This window comes from Spermophilus citellus, assembly GCF_964194105.1.
Source record: "Spermophilus citellus genome assembly, chromosome: 9".
Lineage (NCBI taxonomy): Eukaryota > Metazoa > Chordata > Mammalia > Rodentia > Sciuridae > Spermophilus > Spermophilus citellus.
The window spans coordinates 4,674,118-4,694,290 of record NC_138191.1 but is presented as its reverse complement, the minus strand read 5'-3'; the positions used below and the strand labels follow the sequence as shown (position 1 = coordinate 4,694,290).

The window sequence follows — 20,173 nt, the reverse complement described above, 5'->3', positions numbered from 1 at the left end:
ATGAGAACACCCACACATTTCCTGGTTGCTATTATTGACAGAAGTTCTGGCTAAAGATAATTGCTGTATGCTGTATGTCCAGCTGAGGTCTTACTTTTTTCTCTTTAGAACATTTTTAACAACCGTGAAATATTCTTTTAAATAACAGGTCCAAGTTTATGTAATCAAACCACGATATTTAAATTGTTTCTAAGTTTCTTGATGATGATCACCTTTTTAAATATAGTTCCCCTGCATTTTGAAATTATTATTATTTTTTGCCTAGGTTTAATGAAGTGGGAACCAAAGACTGGATTGTGTTATGCTCTTAATTGTCAAATTGTTTTTCCTAAATGATTTTTTTTTCTTCTGGCACTGTGGATGGAGCCTAGAGGTGCTTTGCCACTGAGCCACAGCTCCAGTCCTCTTATTTTTTATTTTTTTAAATTTTGAGTCAGGGTCTCTCTAAATTGCAGAGGCTCACCTTAAACTTGAGCTCTTCCTGCCTCAGCCTCCTGAGTTGCTGGGATTACAGCCATGGGCCACACTCTGCCTGACAGCTTTCTAAAAGGATTTGTTTACATGCCAGTCAACAGTGGCCTGCTTTTTAAACACTGGGGGCTGGGATTATTATTTAAAAGTGATTTAACAGATGCTAAAGGATGTCACATTATTCTCTTCTCTCTTCCTCCTCCTTCCTCCTCCCCTCTACCATTTCCTCCCTTCCCCTCCTTTCCTTCTTTTTGATTTCCTTTGGGGGTAGGTGTGTTTTCCTCCTGTTATCAACAGTTGACCACAGCCCTGCAGTGCCCTAACCCAGGTAGCCAGAGGTCCCCAACCTCCAGCAGCCCTTTCCGTGTGGCTCTGGAATGTGGGGACCTGGGGGTCCAGCCCTCATCTGTGCCAGGAGACCCTGAAGCCCAGGGTCTCTTCATGTTAGCGAAAGTGACTACTAGTTTTCACAGCTAGAAAACAAAGGGGCAGCATCCTAAAGACCTTGTCTAGCTTTCTTGTTCTAAAATTGTCTTCTGCAACTAGCTGATTCCATGACCTGGGTCAGGAGGGGTCCCTGGTATCTTTTTCTTAGGCACAATTTGGACCACCTGTCCCCGGCACACACTGTGCTGTCCTGAACCATTCGCAGGTGTCCACTCTTCTCAGAACCATGGAGAGCTGTTGATGTGCCTTGATTCCACGGAGAACCAGCGGGTGCTTTCATGACCCCTGACCATGACAGCAGAGAGTCCTTTGTCCTGTTAAACACTGTGGGCTGCAGTGATTCACGGCTGGTTTTATCTTGGTCACGGGTGGTCAGGTTCCTTTCCTGGAGGAAAGCATCCTTTTGTGTTCAGCCTGTCCACACGTTGGGTCTGCACTGGTCAAGGACCTTACTGTAGGACGGGGGCACTAGAAGACAATGGGAAGCACCTGAGGAGGATGGGGAGACTGAAATGGCAGGGCGAATCCACTCACCCAGGCCCTGCAGCCCTGGCTTCTGCAGTTCTCATTCTGCGTCCTCCTCCAATATCATTCTCAGTAATACGAACCAAGAGATTCCCTTTTGTGAATGAAGCCAGTTTGGCATGGACTTTAACTCCTTGTAAATGATCCCTACTGACTTGGTGGCTGTGAATGCCTTCCCTGTTTAATCCCTAATTGGGGTCTACCCCGATGCAAAGCTAATTTTTTTTGTCTTTGAGTTTTTATTTTGAAATATTATGGATTCACAGAAAGTTGCAAATAGAGAGGTCCCATGTACCCTTCACTGAAATTCTCTCCATAATGACATGTTACATAAATATAGTTCAGTACCAAATACAGGCAACTGACACAAAACTCCTTTTCTTTCTCTCTTTCCTTTTTTTAAAAGACTGTTTGTGTGCGCATAGCGGTGCATTAGAACATGACCAGTGTGCTCAGAAGACTCACAGCCTCACCAGGAAGAGGAGTACAGAGAAGTCAAGTTCAGGTGTGATGAGGGTTACCCCTGCACTAGGCAGTGGGACCACCAACAGCAAAAGTGGTACCAGGTCTTTTCCTCCTCATACCTCTCTTTTTTGCTTCCTGGGGTTACACCCTCTACCAGCCTCTGCCATGTCTATGGTTCTCCCACTCTTGGCTGGTGTTCCCTGGGGACACCCTTCAGAAGAGGCACCTCTCTCTAAGCACAGATGGGTGGGGACAAAGAGGGGGTCCTTGAAGGTTGCATGGCAGTGGAGGGTCTGGGGTTCTGGCCTCATTCCCCAGGGATTGCCTCTTGGTAGCTCTCTGTGCTTTAAAACAGCAGCGAACTAAACTGACGTCCACCAAACACCAAGACACCTTGCGTGCGCAGCAGAGGAACAAGTTTACTGGTCACTTCATCACTTCATGGTTTCAGGTCCAGCCTAGATCATCGCACATGGTGATGGTGGTGGTGGTGGTGGTGTTAGTGGTGCCCACAGTGCTTCAGTCTGAGGGTGGGCAAGGAGGTGGGCAAGGAGGTGGGCACTTGGGAGAGCAGGGCTTGGGACAGGGCTTGGGAGGACATGGTGAAGGACATGGTGGGGGGCATGGCGGAGGACATGGCGGGGGGCACGGCGGGGGACAAGGGCACTTTGGCGGCGGTGAGCACTTTTCTCGAGGGCACTTGTCGGAGCAGCGTTGCAGCAGCTTCTTTAGACAGCTGGGCTGGCATTTGGACTCACACTTTGGTTCACACCTGGGATCGCAGTACTTGGGTTCGCTAGATCTATGCTTATCATCATTCGACATGGTTTCTGGAGTAGGTAGGCCCTGCAAAGAAACACGAGACAGGTTGTCGGCAGGAGAGGACTGGCACAGCTTCCGCACACCTCCTCCCATCTTGTTCGGAAGGACTCTCCTGCCTGGGCCCGGGCTCTAGAACTTCTCGTATCAGAGCTGTCCTCACCCTCGTCACAGACTCGGGTTGCTTTTTCTTATCCTGTTTCCATTTCAGAGACTCTAGTGGGAGTTCTTAACCTGGGGTCCTGAGATGTGCCACACCCCACCTCCACGAGAACTGTAGTTCCAGCTGGGTGGGCGCAGTGTTACACACCCGCAGCCCCCAGCTCCAGCCACTTAGCAAGACCAGGTCTCAGCATTTAAAAAAGAAAAAAAAAAAAAAAAAAAAAGGGCTGGCGATCAAGCTCAGTGGTCAAGTGCCCTGGGTTCAGTTCCCAGTGCCATGAAGAGAACTATATTTCCACGTGGTTGGTATCATGTGTTTTAGGAGATTCACTTAGACCTTTATTTCAAGGGTCCATAAGTCTGGTCGTCCTTCTAAAAGCTTCCTGGCACAGCAAAGATTTTAAAGAACTTCTGTAAGGCCACTTCCCCATCCCTCGGGAGATGAATGGAAAGTTCACTAGTGGACTCTGGAATTCAAGACTCCTCTTTCAATTCTGTGTCCTACTTAAGCTGCCCAAATCTTGAAAATTAATTTCTTCTCTGGAAGACTGAGCCAGGGAAGGTAATCAGACCCCATGGCCACTCTAGATCGGCCCCCGTCCCCGGCCTCCACCCAGATTCCGCTAAGTGAGTTAGGATAAGGGAAGAAGAAGCGAGAAGGAGAAAACATGAATGTTAGAACCACAGAGTGTGATTTTCAGATGGGAATTCCTTTCCTCCTCTCTTGGGTTTGCCCCTAGCTAGGTGTTTGTCTATGGAAAGTTTGATTTCTGGATATGGATAGGGCTTTTCAATCTTTGACAATACTTCGAGTCGGATCTAATTGGTATGCCTTTGAATTCCTGTAAAGAAAATAAAAATAAAATAAAAAATAAATTTTGTATCTAATTTAGTTTTTTTTTTCCCCCAAAAGTTCGGCTCTCTGGGGGAGGCAGAACTCTAAAATTGTTCAGGCTCTCTCTTACAAGGTGAAACCAATCCCTCCCAACCCTGCTTGCTGCCTGGGGTGCTGCAGGTCACCGTCAGGACAGGAGGGGCAAAAAGATCAGCCGTTTCCAGTTGTCCTGATGCCACTCACCCCTTTGTGTTGGTAGTGAACTTGAGAAGTAGGCGACTGATGTGACGGGGAAGGTGAATTTTCCCTCTCGTTCCTCTGTGCAGCTCTAGGAACTGAGCGGATGGGAGAGGGGCAGGCTCCATTGTGACATCATCAGAGCATCACAAGTAGCGATTGTTGGGTCGCTCCAGGGTTCGAAGTTCACCTCAAGCCCTTGACTGAGAATAGAGCCACGATTGATCACCCTCTTGACTGTCCCACCCACTCCTGGGTTCCTCAAGATCCGTGCTGGAAAAACCAGGCAGCACAGTGAAGACTCCGGAGCTCCAAGGTCAGGGCTCATTATTTCTGGGAACAGGAAATTGGCTCACTGTTTACCCATGGCCTTTGTTGCCTCCCCAGCCTCCCAAGACTCCTTGATCCTCTTGCAACTTTCTGGAAAAATCCCTCTGGATTGCTCACAGCCATTCCGACTCTCCTCTTTTCCCAGTTTTTCCAATGTGAGTTTCTAAGGATTAGCACATGTTTTTTAATGTCCCTGAACAAATTGTTTCATTTTGTGTGTGTGTGTGTGTGTGTGGCGGGGGTCACTTACTGATCATCTTTTCAATCAAGTGTCCACTCCTTGAAATCCAAGGTAAATGTTCTGTGTTGTAGAAAACCGGTCCGATGCTCTCCGACTACTCCTGATCAGTGAGGTAAGCCCAGGTGCTGCCTTAGGACAGAAAGCTTTGCTTCTCAGAGTTCCTTCCTGAACTTTCCACAGGCCAGGCACTATATTTTTGGGATGGTAATGGGGACGCTTCTGGGTGGTGAGGGGAGGTCCGTGTGGAAAATTAAGTGGGGAACTCAGACATAGATGTAGAATCCTAACAAAGAAGCTACTTGGTATCCACAGAGAGTGAAGACGGCTGTATACAACTAAAAAACCCAATGAACCTAAATGGGAATGGAGAATGAACCAGAATTTAACTTCCCTAGGATAATTGGTGTTAGAGCCAAAGTCTGGGCGCAAACCATTTCTCATGTTCTTTCCTCTGTAATTTTGTTCATTAGCTCTGTCTTCCCAAAGCTGTTGAAAAGCAATCATTGCAACCACCTTAGGAGACCCAGCTCCACCTACTGTGCATCTCTGAACCCAAACTACCCATCTGGATATGGAGAGGGTAGCCATTTTTGACAGCAATGTCAAAAAAGATGATTCCTACTAGTCATCTTCCTCTCTCCTTCCCTCCCTCTCCTCTTTCTTGCTCAAGCAGTTTTCAATGACAGTTCATCACCCACTGGACTTTCAACGGAACATAATTTGTCCAACATCTTCTCAGTCTTTAAAACACTCCTTTCTTAGTATCCTGGCTATCGGTCTCACACTGGGCTTGATGGGCAGTTGGTTGGCAGTAAAGCACTACTGAGATAAAACGCAGAACGGGCTTCTTAGGTGTCTGGGTCAGAGGGCAGACGCTGCAAAGGGAGATGAGTGAGCATCACAGCCTCGCTTGGATCAGGGGTTAAGAGCAGGGACCCAAGTGTCAGATTCCTGGGTTCCAATCTTGCTTTCATCCTTTACTTATCTAATGACCTTCAGGTCATTTATTTAACCATTCTAAGTCTCAATTCTCTATTGTAAAATGTCTTAGGATAATGCATTGAGTCCTTATAACACGCCAAGCACATTTCTAAGTGTAAATCCTGTGCCTCCTCCACTGCACTACCTCACCGTATCCACAGGGCTGTTGTAAAGATGAGAGATACTATGCATGATGAGGCTCCATGTTTGCTGTACATATGAGTTATTGTTTTTGACAGTGTTGGCCAGGCTTCTTCATCCCTCCGCTTGCTGGCTGTCTCTGCCTCCATTTCTCATTTTCTGATCTTAGCTACGAAATCCCACTTTTCCTTGAACCTCTTCTTCATATCATTTCTCTGCTGCTTTCTAATGTTCAGAGCAAGGTTCGATATTTCAATATTAACTGTTGGTGGAAGATTTCCGTTCTGAGTAGGGTGAATTGATATGTTATTAATAAAAGTACTAATTTAAACATGAAGATCAAAACCACATTGAATTATTCATGGGTTTTTTCTGTGTAAACCCAAAGGCCCTGTGCATGTGTCTCATCTTTTATGAGACCAAGGAGATTCAAATATTAGCAATTTTTTTTGGGGGGTGGGTACCAAGGATCGACCTCAGGTGTGTTCAACTCACATCTCCAACCTTTTTTTAAAAAACATTCTTATTTGAGACAAGGTCTTGTTAAGTTTCTCAAGGCCCCACTAGATTGCTGAGGCTGGCTTTGAACTTGTGATCCTCCTGCCCCAGTCTCCTGAGCCCCTGGGATGACAGGTGTGCATCATTGCCCGGCGGCAATTTTAACTTCCCTGGTATTTCCCTCTGTGTTTGGCAAAGTCTTCCACTGGTTTTCTGTATAACTCTTGTTCTGAGTACCTCTTGCTGAACAAGCAGCACTTGAAGGGTAAAGTCAGAAGACAATTTTGTTCCTTCTTTTGATGCTTTTTAAAACCTCCTCTGAGGGGTTGGCTCTTCTTTTTCTCTTGGGAGGAAAGTTTTAGCAGAAGTCATCGGCTTTTCAGAAGTATGTTCTCTGGTCACTTCTGATTCCATGACCAATCTTATTGCACCAATTAGAAGGTTGATTTTATTGGGTGTGGGATTTCCTTTTCCTCCCCTGGGACCGCTGCAGGCAGGAAACCTCCACAGGAAAAGAGCACCCTTTCTGCTGCTTGGGGTCTCTATCATCCTTTGCTCGGTCCCCTGGGGGCCACTGGTTCTCTGGGGTGGGACCTGAACAGGGTGAGAGAGAAGGATCCAAGATGTTCTGAATGGACCTGGGGCCTCTCTGGGCTTGGCAGGTGCTCACAGCGGACCTTTTTCTTTTGAAGGATGTAATCTTTAGGGTAGCTCCCCCCTCCCAATCCTGTCCCAGGCCTGGCGGGGGTTTTGATTGGTTCTTTATCCCTGGCCGACGTGTCTGCTTCGTAGCTGTCTCCTGCAGTGCCTGGGCCTTCAGAGGTTCTTCTCCAGCTTCTAGGGACTGGGACTGACTCATCTATGGGGTCCCTTGGACAGGATTTTTTAAACATGGTGGGAAGGCTCTTCTTCCTCCACTACAGCCCATATGTGGACCATGGGGACCAGAAATGGTTTCCCTTTTCATCTCTCACCAATCACCACTAGAGATTTTTTCCCAAACAGTTGTGCTCATTCCTTATGTACAGGGAGGAGGGCCCAGGACGCCCTCAGGATGCGGTTTGGTGTTGACTCTCTTTGGCTTTCCTGCAGTACCTGAGGGTGTTGAGTCTCCTTTTTCCTCCGCTCTTTACGTCTTCTGTGGACTAAATGGCCTAGTGCTTCTCTCTCTCTTCTACTCTTCTTCCTGAGCTCTTCCTCCTCTGCCGAAGCCTTTCAACTTCTCTGGGTCCCGTGCTCCTTACCCACGTGTTGCTGACCTCATTCTCCACCCTGCAGCAACTATCACCTTTATACCCAAGAATTCCTTGTCCTCTGGGTTCAAATGTTAACGTCCACTGGATGTACATGGGTATCTTCAACCCATTTAACAAAATCAGAATTCATCATTTTCAGTATCTTTCTAACAGGATCCTTTTGTGAGCCCCACTCTGTGAATAGCATGCATCTCCATTCGCTAAGCCGTCTAAACCAGAAACCTGGGATTATTGCAGCTTCCTGCCTCCCACTCAGCCCCTCACTAAGTATTCCATCCAGTTTTGCCAGTTTTACTTCCTAAACCGTAGTAGGCTCTGTGAGACATAGGAAGTCTGGTGGTCCATTTTCAGAATAGATGGTATTGAGCCTTAGATATGAAAGGCATCCAGAGGGGACATAGAGCAGAATGAAAAGTGCCAAGCAGTTAGCTCACACCATAGCCCCACAGCCTATGGATGTGGCAGATCTATAGTCCGTGCTCCTGAGCGGCCCCTTGACAAACAGTAGGTGGGTCAGTCGGTGTGACTGACAGAGACAGGAATCCCTCTATTAAGAAATGGTGATTTAGGTAGAGAGAGCTACATACATGTCAGAATGCACTCACCCTGGGGATCTTTCCCGCCACAAGGGGAGGTGGGGACAGTTAAAGGTATATTTCTTTATGTAACCCAATAAGAGACAGTAAAACCTAGGCGACATTCTGGAAGCCTGTACCTCATAGTACTCAGCCGGTGAGTACCTGGAACTGGGGGAGGTAGCCTTGCCAACCAGGGGAGAAAATACCGATTGTGACCACCAGGGGCGTGCCTTACCACCAGGCGCCTGATCCTGCAAGACCAGCCTTAAAGTCTCACTTTTTTTCCCCTGTACCTTGTGTCTCTGAGCTCATTCTCTGGGCCTGGGCAGGTGATTGTATCTCTGCGACTCCTCACCAGGCTCTGTTTTGGAGCCACACTGAACACCTCCCCCAAGTCAGTCCCATTCCTCTCTCTGCCTCTGTTTGTTTTCACTGGGGTTGTCATCGTCACAGTTCTCCTTGTCCCCAAAGTGACCCACGTCTCATTCACATCTCACAGCATTGTCACATAAATTTTCTAAAATAAAGTCTTCATTTAAACCTCTATGTATCGATGCATAATTATTGTCAGAACAGTGGGATTCATTGCGACATATTTGTAGATGCGCATAATTTGGTCAGTTTCATTCCTCGGTACCCCCCACACCCCCTTCTTTCTCCCCTTGGCCCCCTCCTCCCCTCGACAGGTCTTCCTCTTGTTTTCAGAATATTTCCCCTTTTTTCTCTTTGGCTTCCACATATGATAGAGAAATACAACCCTTGACTTTCTGAGTATGGTTTTTCTTTTTTCTTTTTTTTTTTAAAAGAAGAATGAAATCATGGCATTTGCCAGTAAATGGATGGAGCTGGACAATATCACACTAAGTGAAATAAGCCAATCCCCCCAAACCAAGGGCAGGATGTTTTCTGAGTCTGTTTTAATGACATGATACTTTATTCCCATCCATCTTCATTGATGATATAATTTCATTCTTCTTTATGGATGAATAAAACTCTGTTGTGCACACATACCACATTTTCTTTGTCCATTTGTTGATGGACATTTGTGCTGTTTCTATAACTTAGCTACTGTGAGTTGTGCTGCTATAGGTGTATGTATAAATCCCTGTGGAATGCTGACTTCAGTTCTTTTTAAAAAAAATTTTAAAATTCCACTTGTTCTTTTCAGATATGCATGATAGCATAGTGTATTCTGGCATATTATGCATATATGGAGTATGATTTAGTACCCCATTCTTGTGGTTGTAAATGATGTAGAGTTTCTGACTTTAGTTCTTTTGGATAAATACTGTGGAGTGGCATAGCTGGATCCTATGGTGGTTTTGTTCCTAGTTTACAAAAATATAATTTTACTCTCAAATTGAAGATGAGGTCAAAGTAGGTCTACAAAATCCTCACTAATCTGGCTCCTGCTTTCAGCTTGGCCTTCTACTTTTGCCATTGATTCTGGTGTTGAATAACTTGCAGTTCCCAAAATAAATTTAAAATTTTTTTTAAGGAACCCTATAGTTTTTCTTTGCCACTCACATTCTTCCTCCTCCTTCCTCAACCTTGAACTCATAGGAAATTTACCTTGAACACATGACTTATCTGACTTCCCCAGGCTGTTAGTTGCCTTAGCCAAGAGCATTTTGAGATTTTTGTCCCATGCTTTGTAGTTATTTACTTCCCAATCTATTTACCCCACCTGATGGGCTGGCCCAGAGATCAGGAGCCACTTATTTTTATCTCTGTACCCCCAATTTCTAGTGCATGACCCAGCATGTTAATCACTCAACAATGAGTGCTTATTTGTCAATGAGGAGATGAAATAACACTATCTTGATAGCTTTGCAATTCTTCTTCTTTCTAACTGGAATGTCCTCCCATCTTTTGTTTGATTATATATATTTTTTCATCTTCTAGGCACAACTTGGAAACCCTGCCTTCTATGCAGAACTCCCTGGAGTACTGTAGGTACAATCCCCTACCCCCCTGTAGTTAAGAGATACCATCTCTGAACATCCCCAACCCACTCCTGAAAGCTTGATTCTCCCCTGCATATCCAGCTGGGAAACAGTGGCTGTGTCCATTTGTCTCTTGCCTCACATATTACCCTACTCCAGGGAAGGGACTTCTTGTTCTTTGCATCTTCAGTGCTGGTCCAGGGCCTGATATATAAGAGATGCTCAATGAATGTTTGGGGAGAACATGAATGGATATGCAAGACAGAAGTTAGCAGAGGAGTTGAGAATCAAATAACTGTCTGTCAGAGGATGGAGATCTGAGCTCATGCAGGTGGAGATCTGTCCCTAGGGTCAGCTCTCATCATCAGTATATCTCTATGAGACCCCAAAAGCCCAGGATGGACACTCTCAAGTCTTGTAGGCTAGGAATCTTAGATCATGCTGAATTTGTCCAAAATACAGACCCCATCAGATTTGGGGTTCCAAGCAGAGATGGTCTCATGTATTAAGCTTCAGGCCTGAGAACCAATCTCCCCTTCTCTGGGCCTAGTGTCCCTTTGCCCTGAATCTTCACTCTGTCCCCCAACACATATGTGTGTGTGCGCGTACACACACACACACACACACACACACACACATTTTCTGCTTGGTGAGAACTTCTTCAGGAGCAAGGGAAGACTTAGGATTGTGGACCTAGAAGGGAGGCATTTACTGGGGAGATGGGGGTCCTTCTGTTGAGTGAAGCTGAGATTCATATTCTACTTCAAGGCGCTCCCTAAGGCTTCCCAGGATGCTCCTGCTTGCTTTATCTTCTTGTGGCTCCATCACTTTCCCAGCTTCCAGCAAGGGGATGAGCTGGGATATTATCTGGGGAAATGCTTTAATGGAGATGGCAGAGATGAAGAGGAAATCCCTCAACATGTTGGAAGTGCTTTCAGCAGGTTCAGAGTGCAAAGGGAGAAACCTTTGTGCATGCAAGGAGGATGAAAAAGCGGGCCTGTTTCCTGCCTTGAATGTAAAATTGCCAAGTGAGGAGGTTCTGGAGGGGTTTTCAGGAGAGTTCTGGACAGTTTCTTCAACAGCTTAGACCTCCGTGTTCCTAACAAAACAAGCTTGGTTTTTGTAATGATAGGCTTTTGCCACCAGGGGGCAGCAGGAGTTCAAACAGTAGCTAATCGGTGGAAACAGCCTAAATGTCCACCTGCAGGTGGAGGGATGAGGGAAATGCAGGGTTTACAGGGAATGGAATACCATTCAGCCTTAAAAGAGGGGGAAATTCTGTTATATTCAATGACGTGGAGGGACCTTGAGGATCTTTTTCAAAGTGAAAGAAATCAGACACAGGAAGATGATGATTCCACTTGTATGAGCAGCCTAAAATAATCAAATTCATAAAATCAAAGACTGGAATGGTGGTTACCAGGGGTTTCATGGAGCGGGAAGTGGGAAGTTATTGATCAACAGTCATAATTTTTCAGTTAGGTAAAATGAATAAGCTCTAGAGATCATTGTGCCAAGAGCCATCGATAATGCAGTGCATACTTAAGTTTTGTCAACAGGCTGGATCTCACCTCACGTGTTCTTACCACAACCGGGAAAGAGAGCAGAGAAGGGGAAGGATGAGACTCTCGGCTTCCAGGAAGATCCTGAGAGTACGTTTGTCTAATCCCTGCTGTTCCTGGAAGAGATCTGGGAAGGATCACCCAGTGGAAACCAGTGGTCTGTGATGGTTTTAATATTGCAGCTTGGAAGAGCTGGCGTCTCGGAGGCTGTGGGGCGCCCAGGGAGGGAGTATGGGGGGAGGAAGGTGTGTGTACCATGGAGCCCACGTGTTGATGGAATCCCCTGTTTCCTTTAGTACTGAAGTTCAAGCATGGCCTAAGTATTTAAACACCGTTCAAAGGTCTTTTAGCTTCTTTTGCTTTTGTACCAAATGATCTAACCAGAATATTTTTAAAGAAGGAAAAGTTTATGGGAGGGTCACGGTTTCAGAGGTCTTAGTCATAGAAGGCGGGCTCCATTCCTCAGGGCTCAAGGTGAGGCTGAACATCGTGGAGGGAGAGGGTGGCGGAGGGAAGCAGCTCACATCGTGGTGACCAGGGAAAGGGGTTGACGAGGGAAAGGGGCTCCTCCTCGTTTCCCTGGGTCCCTTTCCTGTAACTTGCTGTTCCCTAGTTGCCCCCCACCCTGTGCCCCTATAACAGCCTGGGCCTTAACTCTACAAAAGTCAAGATTCCTCAATGTTAACGTCTTTAATGGATGAAAGGAACCGGAGCCTGTTTCTGAGGACTGGGGGGTGGGCGTTGCAGGAAGAGCGTTGGTGTCACCAGCGCTAAGATGGGAGGGGGTGAAGTTTAAGGGCAGAGAGGCAGGGGCTTGGATGCCTTCTCTGTGACCTGTAGGAGGGGAGAGTGACTTCTCAGATGGACTGTGAACTCCTTTAGGCGAGTCCTGTCTTTCTGTAGGAAATCTGAAGATCTCCTTGTTTGTTCTCCCCACGTGGGTTCCTTTCCGTCTCCTGGGGTGGATATCCTAGGGAAGGGCCAGCAGCATTGTGGGTAAAGGGTGCAGCCTTGGAAAGGTGGCTCTGCAGGTGGTGGCAGGGAGAGAAGCACAGGCCTGTCCTGGCTGGAAGGAGCACCCCAAGAACGTGCCACAGCTGTCCAATCTGCTGCCTATGGGGTGGAGGGGACAGTCTGGTTGATGAACTGTGGAGGCTTCAGCATTCACCTGGAGGGTGGGAGGAGAAGTGAGCTTTTCTGGGCTGTATATCGTTTCACGATTTGGGTGGAGAGAGGGAGAGAATCCAGCTGCCTCATGTCCAGGTCGGGATGAGGGTGGCTTCAAAGGTGTCACTTCTGCTTCCGTGGGCATTCTTGCTGGCGTGGGGGATGCTGCACAGAGGGGCACTTCTTCTGGCTGGGGGGGGGGGTGGACAGGGCTCAGGCATCTTGGGGGGACATGGCTCAGGCACCCTGGGAGGGGGGCTGGCAGGGGATTTTGCATTGTTGCCGGCAGGACATCCTTTCTTGGTTGAAGAGAATCTGTGGGAAATAGCATATAAAAATTTCAACCATTTTGTTTGCTCTGTTTTGGTAGCTTCTCCATTAACCCCCCCTCAGCTCCATCCTGTCCCTCAGGACCAACTTTCCCCATAAACTTTCAGGTACAGATACGATCTCTGCAGCACCCAGCAATGGCAGCAGCTGCCACGGGAGGAAATCCCTTAGGACCCTCTGCCTCAGTGGAACACTCCAGGTGTGGCCCACCGGGGCCCTGCCACTTGCATGGTGCCTGGTTCAGGGGAGGGGGACTAGGAGCTGAGCTTCAGGGTGCCAGGGTGGAGCAGGAGGCAGAGGGTTTACATCAGAGAGACTTCTGGCCCCAAGTCGTCACCTACTACCAGCTGCGTGAAGAGAGGCGAACTTCTCCTGTAAGTGGGCGTAACAGTGACTGTCCCAAGATTGTCAGAATTAAAGGGACGAATTTCCTAGGGAGGTGGGTGGTAGTGAGGGCTCATTGCCCGTCCAAAGGAAGTGAAGTGGCACCCCCTTTCTCCACAGAAAAGCCCTCTTCACCATGGCCGATTTTAGGACTGTCAGCAAAAGAGTCCAATGTAGATAAATTTCCTATTTTCATGTCACCCTGTTTAGCTTGGCCACTGGCCAGGAAGATACCAGCACTCCAGGTGCTGGGCACCCCCTTACTAGTTTTTCACAAACGTATCCAGTATAGTACTTTGAAGAAATGTGCAAACAAGGCCTCTGGCCTTGAGCTGGGCTTCACAGAGATGTCTACATTTTAAAGATAACTTACAGCTGGGCTCCATGGTAACAGCTGTCAGGGGAGGAAAGAAAGGGGAGAAGAAGCTCTCCCCTTCTCAGGTGTTGTCCTTGAAGAGTTAACTTGCCCAGAACAGTGAGAGAAAAAGCTGCTTTTATGTGAACTTCTGCAGACTGTGAACTTCTGAGCCCCTCCCCTTACACACTGGGTATGAAACTCTGAAACTCCCTGAACTCGGGGTTCAGGGGATTGATGGATTACAGCAAAAGCTGTGCCAAATAAAACTGTCTCCTGCTGTCTTCGGTGCCTTGCCTCGTTCCCACAACAGAAGAAGACACCGGGAAACGAAATCAGAAATTGTACCATGGTGTGTGTGGGGACTGAAGAGCCATGAACCACCCAGGGGTAGAGAAGGTGGTGTGGCTGGGGCCGGGGGTCGAGGAAGAGCGTCCTGTCAATACCTGAAAGTCTGCCCACTTTAGAAACAGAAATTCCCAGCAGAAAGATCAGAGCAACCTAATTAGATGTGATCAGAAATGTCTTCCATGGAACCGAGGACAGAGGAAGGTTCCCCAACCCTGATCTGCACCCCTTGACGGAGACCCATTAAGCTTCTTTCTGTTGAGGAGGGTGGGGTGTTACCAGTGTTCCCGGGGGGCTCCTGGTTGTCCTGACTGAGGAGTCTCTGGGTCTGCCCTCATCAATCCAGTGTCCACCTCCTCCTCTTGTCCAGTCTCTGTCCCTTTCCCCTGTGGTTACATCCCCATATCCTCCTCTGCTCAGCTCTTTTCCAGGAAGCTTGCAGTTGATGAGGCTGCTCTCACTTCTGTCCTCCCCTCCCTCCCCTCAACCAGGCTGTAAGGAAGCCTCATAACTGATCTCCTAACCCTGGAATGAAGGAGTCCATGATCTCGGTTTTTTAACATTATTATTAACTTTTAAACTTATTGGTTATACTTAAGTCCATTTTATTGTTTTTCATGTGCTGCTATCTAAGCTAAGCAAAAAAGGAGGAGCCCTGGACTGAAAATGGGGACATTTAGCCACTGGTTATATCCCAAACTGCCATGTATTCTCCCTGGGACTTTGGATAAATTGCTTTGCATTTCTGGTGTGCATTTTTCTCACCTGAAACACTTTTAATGAGAGTGAATGATCTTTAAATTTCTCAGGGAAAAATCTCTGTTAGTTCCATTCATAAGATGCATGAGTATCTGTCCATTAATTTCATCCATTTTTACCAAAATTAATGGTTCCATTCCCTTAAACCCTTGGTAAACAGTTCAGGCCCACCATCTGCAACTCTGTCTGCAGTTCCAAAGGCCGTGGGCAGGTACAGGGCTGAGCCATGTCACTCAGCTCCTCTCCAGCACAGCTGTCCTGAGAAGATGGTTCCAAGTGGGTGGGGGAAGTTTGTCCCTGGCCCTTTTGTTGTGAATTCAGCCTGGGCTGGGGACCAAAGGGACCCCCCTTTCTCCCAGATTCCTGGCCCTGGGTGTAGCTCTCTAGATCTGGAAACACCTGTCAAACTCCTCTGTGCAGCAAACCCGTGTTTGGGACTGCCTGGTGAGTAAGGGCGTTTCCTTCTCCTCAGGGAGGACACGCTGGGAGAGACAAAGGTTTCACACGTGTCAGTCCCCACCTGTCCTCTCAGGCTACAGAAACGCAGTCTGCTTGAGTGTTGAAATCCCAGATGAAAGGTCATCATAGTGATGGGCTCAACTTATCTCTCCACATCCCGAGCTGCTGCCTCTGTGTGGTGACCAAGTCTCCTGGTAATCACTCGACAAACACCTGCCTCTCCACCTTTTATTTCCAGTAGGTGTATTAGTTGGGATCCTCCAGAGAAATAGGGCCAATATGATGCATGTGCATATAGATTGGCATATATATTATATACGTATAGTTTCTTATTGATCCATTGTAAGGAATGAATGATCAATGAATGAGCCTCACATGATTGTGGAGGCTGACAAGTCCAAAATCTTGAGGGTACACTGATAAGCTAGAGACCCAGGGAAGAGAAGCAGTTCAAACCCAGAGCTGAGCTGGTCTGCTGACAGAAGTCCCCTGGGGGAGGTCAGTCTTTTCTATCTGCATTAGGGAGAGAAATCTGCTTTCCCCAAACTCTACTGACATAAATGTTAATCCCATCTAAAATAACTTCACAGAAACATCTAGAGTAATGTTTGACCCATTATCTGGCTACTGTGACCTAACCCTCCCCCCTGCTAGATGCACACACACACACACCACTAATTCTAGGGTCAAGCCTAGTGGAACAGCAAGACTGAAATGTATAACTTCTGGAAGTGACTCTGGGCCTGCCTTGCACTTTTTCCTTTTCCTTATTGACACTGTGGAAGCACTGCATTTGGGGTTCTTAATTCCAGGGACAGCTCTGGTCTTTGGTTTTATGACCTGACAACATAGAGAAGTTCAAAACAAGGTGCCATCTCTTCTCCGTCTTCTTCTGATACTTGGTTTGAGTCACCCAAGTTTGACCTTTCAGAGTTGATTTTCTTCATGATTTTCAATGATTAAGAACTATTCATGAAGCTCAGGGATCTGTAGAGATTTTGGCTCCAGATTTTCGGATCACTTTTGACTCAGAACTTTTCTCAGAGCCGGCCAGGACGGTCTGCCCTCCCGCCTCCTGCACTCCTGCAAGATCCTCCCAGGAAGGGTGTGGCTCTGAGCCTGCAGCTGGGGGCCAGAAGGCAGTTACAAGGCTCAGCAAGGACAGTGAAAGTGCTGGCTTCCTTTGCTGCATGACCACGAGGCTGTGAGAAGAGGGGTCGGTCCAGCTCCTTGGATCCGCCCTGGGAGGCTTGAAGGAAGAGGGATGAAAGGGGGAATTCACCTCGGGGGTGGCTGCAGAGGAGGAGAGACACGTGGGGCTCTGAGGAAGGACGGAGGCTGGGCTCTGAAACCTGGGCCAGCTCTGCAGGGCATTGCTGCCCCAGGGAGGCCTAGGTAGGCAGCTGTGCCATGTCCAGGCCGTTCACCCTTTCACACCCTCCTCAGGCAAATCTGCTCCAGAAGTGGCCCCCTGCCCCACGCTGGGGTTGGTTCTTTGGTTCTTATTTTATTGTTTGTCCGTGTCTCGTCTTCCTGTGTGTTTACTCCTCTCTGTGCTCCGCCTTCTGGCCTGTGGGTTCTGGGCAGGGGCTGGGCTGCCCTCACAAACCTGTGCTCACTCTTGGCCCATCTCTTGGCCATGAACCGTTTCCAAAATGACCCAGATGAACACCTACATCAAGCTTGGTGTCAGAGGTGCAGAAGTTTGGGGTTGTCTGTGACCTTATTGATTCTGAGAAGGTGGGAAGAGAGTGAAAAATGGGTCTTGGTGCCAGAAGGCTCAGGCCCCCAGGACACCCCCTTCTTCTCTTCACATCTGTCCAACTCCTCGAAGATCTCTGCCTGCAGAAGGACCTTCCAGAGGAAATACGAGGCTTGTCACTAAGGGGAAGCTGCCAACTTTACAGTTCAGCTCAGAGTCTGGTTTTGTCAAGTGTTTGCTGGTCTGGGAAGTGATATCCTGCAATCAGAAACAACGGAAGGTGACTTACACGGACGGCACGGCTTATTCTTTATGTATGTCATGTTTATGTTCTGCCCTCCGCATTGAAATACAAGTGCCTTAAAGTTAGACGCTGTCTATTCCAGTGTTTGGAACAGTAATCATCACATAGAAGAGAGTTCATACATATTTGTGACTCTGACTTACTCCTGGCTGGGCTAAAAACTAGCAAAAAATGGCAATTGTTCCTTTCTCTATGAGACTTGAATTTGAGACCTGGAAGACCCTGGAAATATGAGGAAGGAGAAGGTATTACTATCCACAGAACGCTGGGAAGGCTGGGGAAGCTTCTGAGAATGATGCACCAAGGAAGGGGAAGGGGACGCAGAGAGAGAGAGAGAGAGAGAGAGAGAGAGAGAGAGAGAGAGATGGGGGGAAACCAGCCCTAAGCCCCCCAGGGATTGGAACTCTAGGACTCTTTGCCTTACGTCCCCCACACCCATCCTGCCTGATGACTGATGATTCCAGGGACAATTGAGGAAAGTTATGAGAATCTAATTCTCTCACACCCCGAGGAAGTACTTCCGGGTGCTTGAAAATGTGGCTAACTGCCAGGTAGCCGCCAAACTGGGATTTTAAGTGTCCATGTGGGGATTTTGCAGCTGTTTTCAGGAAGACAGTGAGATCTAGAAGAACTAGGAGTCTGTTGGGACATCCCCCTCTATTTCCTCTTCCCCAGCTGCACCTAAAATAAAAGGGACCCGTGTGGGCCTATCTGGTCACTTGGATCCCTGGTCCTGGAGCAGGAGGAGAGGCAGGTGAGTGAATTGGCCTAACAACAACCTAGGGACAGACATCGTTTTTTCAGACAATGAAGCGATTTCATAGGTGGAGAGGATTTACAGAAACAGAGGATTTATGGATGTGGAGGAGGAGGGAGAGACAGATTGACAGACAGGCTGGGATGGGAAGACCCAGTGAACCAACAGGAGAATAGTTACAGAAAGAAAGAGAGGTGGTGAGTGTGCAGTAGGTGAGCAAATCACCTGATGGATGGAATGTGAGGAAGGTCTTGTTTTTAATGTGAGAGAAGTCCCATTTAGTAAGGCCGTGTCCCAGATCGCAGGAGTTGAATTGGACCCGCAATGTCTCTTTTGTAGACCTCATTTCATCCTGGATGGTGGTTTTCCATAGAGCGCCTTGCCCCTGTTTGCAGCATGAAATGGCATCAGACATTGGTTATGAAGGGATGCGATGTGTTCTAGGCATCTGGACAGAGAGGCCGGGATCTATCGCCTTTGGTCCTTACTTCTGAGTACTTGGCCAGTACTATGGGCGCTTACTACTGAGACCAGAGAGTTCAGAGGGGAGACACAGAGCAGAGAAAGTCAGCAGGGAGAGAAATGTCTGCTGTGGATGGTGGGCCTGCAGACCCAAAGGCTGGAAAAACTTGTAGAACACAGTGCCACTTCTGCTGAGCTGGAATCTCTGTGTCAATGGACTTAAAAGGTCAATTAGCACTTTATTGAATTTTTTTGAGTCTAGAAAAACAATTCCTGCACACGGACCCCATGTTAGGCCAGCCCAGGATGGACAGACCTCCTTCCTGACTCCCCTCCCATGCTGCCGACTGAGGGTTGGTCTTGCTCCCCATGAGGGGCAGCCCTCGCAGAGAACACACCTGCATTATTGCCTCCCCCAGTTTTCTTCCCAAGACGAGCATCCCCATGTCTTTCATGGTATCGTATTTTATTTTCAGGCCATTCCTATTTTCCTTCCCCTGATCTATTGTGAGCATGTTCTTCTTAAAAAGACAGTGCCCAGGAGGGCCCCAGTTCTCTGGGTGAGGCTTGTCTATAGGCAGGCCACTTGTGAACATTTTGTTGCCAACCATGATTATACTCTGGGTCTGGGCATCGTGGCAGTAGCAAGACGGGAAGGCTGGGGTCTCTGAGAATGAAGGCCAGGGTAGGTAGAAGCAGAGGTAATTCCTGGGAATGGTTGGCATATGCAGCTGTCCCAGCTAAAAATGCCTGTTCCCTGTTTCTTGCAGTCTTTTGTCAACTCAGGAAGGATGTCTTCTCAGCAGCAGCAACAGTGCAAAGTCCCCTGTCAGCCTCCTCCACTGGTCCCTGAGCCCTGTCCTCCCCAGGTCCCACAACCTTGCCCTCCCAAGGTGCCTGAGCCCTGCCTGCCACCCCTGAGCCAGCAGAAGTGCCCTCCTGTGCGGCATCCTGACTGCCAGCAGAAATGCCCACCAAAGCAGAAGTGACACCCTCAACTTGGACATGAAGATGCCAACTCCTCTCTCTGCCCACCCCTCCTCCTTTCCAGCAACTGCAGGGAGCAACACAGACTCAGCAGGATCTACTCTCCATGGATCCAACGAGAATGACACCTCATTCACAGTCTTTCTTGCCCAGAGCTTCAGCCTCTAGAAACCAACAGAGAACAGAAGGCCTTCCCTGGGGCCTTTTGAGTTGTGTGGCCTGGCCAGGCCAGCTTTTCCAGCTGCTGCGTCCCAGCCTACTGCTTCTGTGGGCTTGAGAAGATCACTGCAATGAGGGAAGCATCCTTTCTGGCTTGCATCCTGCCCTTTTCCAATTGTTTTTTTGAGATTTTGAGAAGCCAATATGTGTTAAAGTAGCTGACTTTAAAAAGTGGGAGATCCCAAGTTTCTTTCTTCCCAGATTTCTCAGGGCAGTGAGATCTTCTTCTTTTTCTTAATTATTATTATTTTTTGACCTGATTCATATCACCTCCCTGACCAGGTCTTTATTGCTAAAGACAGCAAACTCTGCCTTCTCCCAGCCCTGGGATGCTGTTTCCTCCTCCTCCCCAGTCCTCCAATCAATCCTGTTGTTCCTGAGTGGTTTGAGTGGGCTCACTGGCTGGAGGGGGAGGAAGGGGAGAAGGTCACAGATGAACAGGCCGG

The 20,173-nt window shown here is 47.9% G+C and overlaps 2 protein-coding genes across 2 annotated transcripts in view; both read right to left on the bottom strand.

Annotated features, from left to right (window-relative positions):
* LOC308655677 (uncharacterized protein) overlaps window positions 1-20,173 on the bottom strand; it is a gene marked incomplete at both ends in the record, with an annotated part of 357,743 nt that overhangs the window by 45,233 nt on the left and 292,337 nt on the right. The gene's annotated exons all lie outside the window — the stretch shown is intronic.
* Window positions 2,428-2,733, bottom strand: LELP1 (late cornified envelope like proline rich 1; the record flags this gene model as incomplete). Its single annotated transcript, XM_081308119.1, has 1 exon — window positions 2,428-2,733. The coding sequence occupies one exon, from the start codon at window positions 2,731-2,733 to the stop codon at window positions 2,428-2,430; it is 306 nt and encodes a 101-aa protein (XP_081164245.1).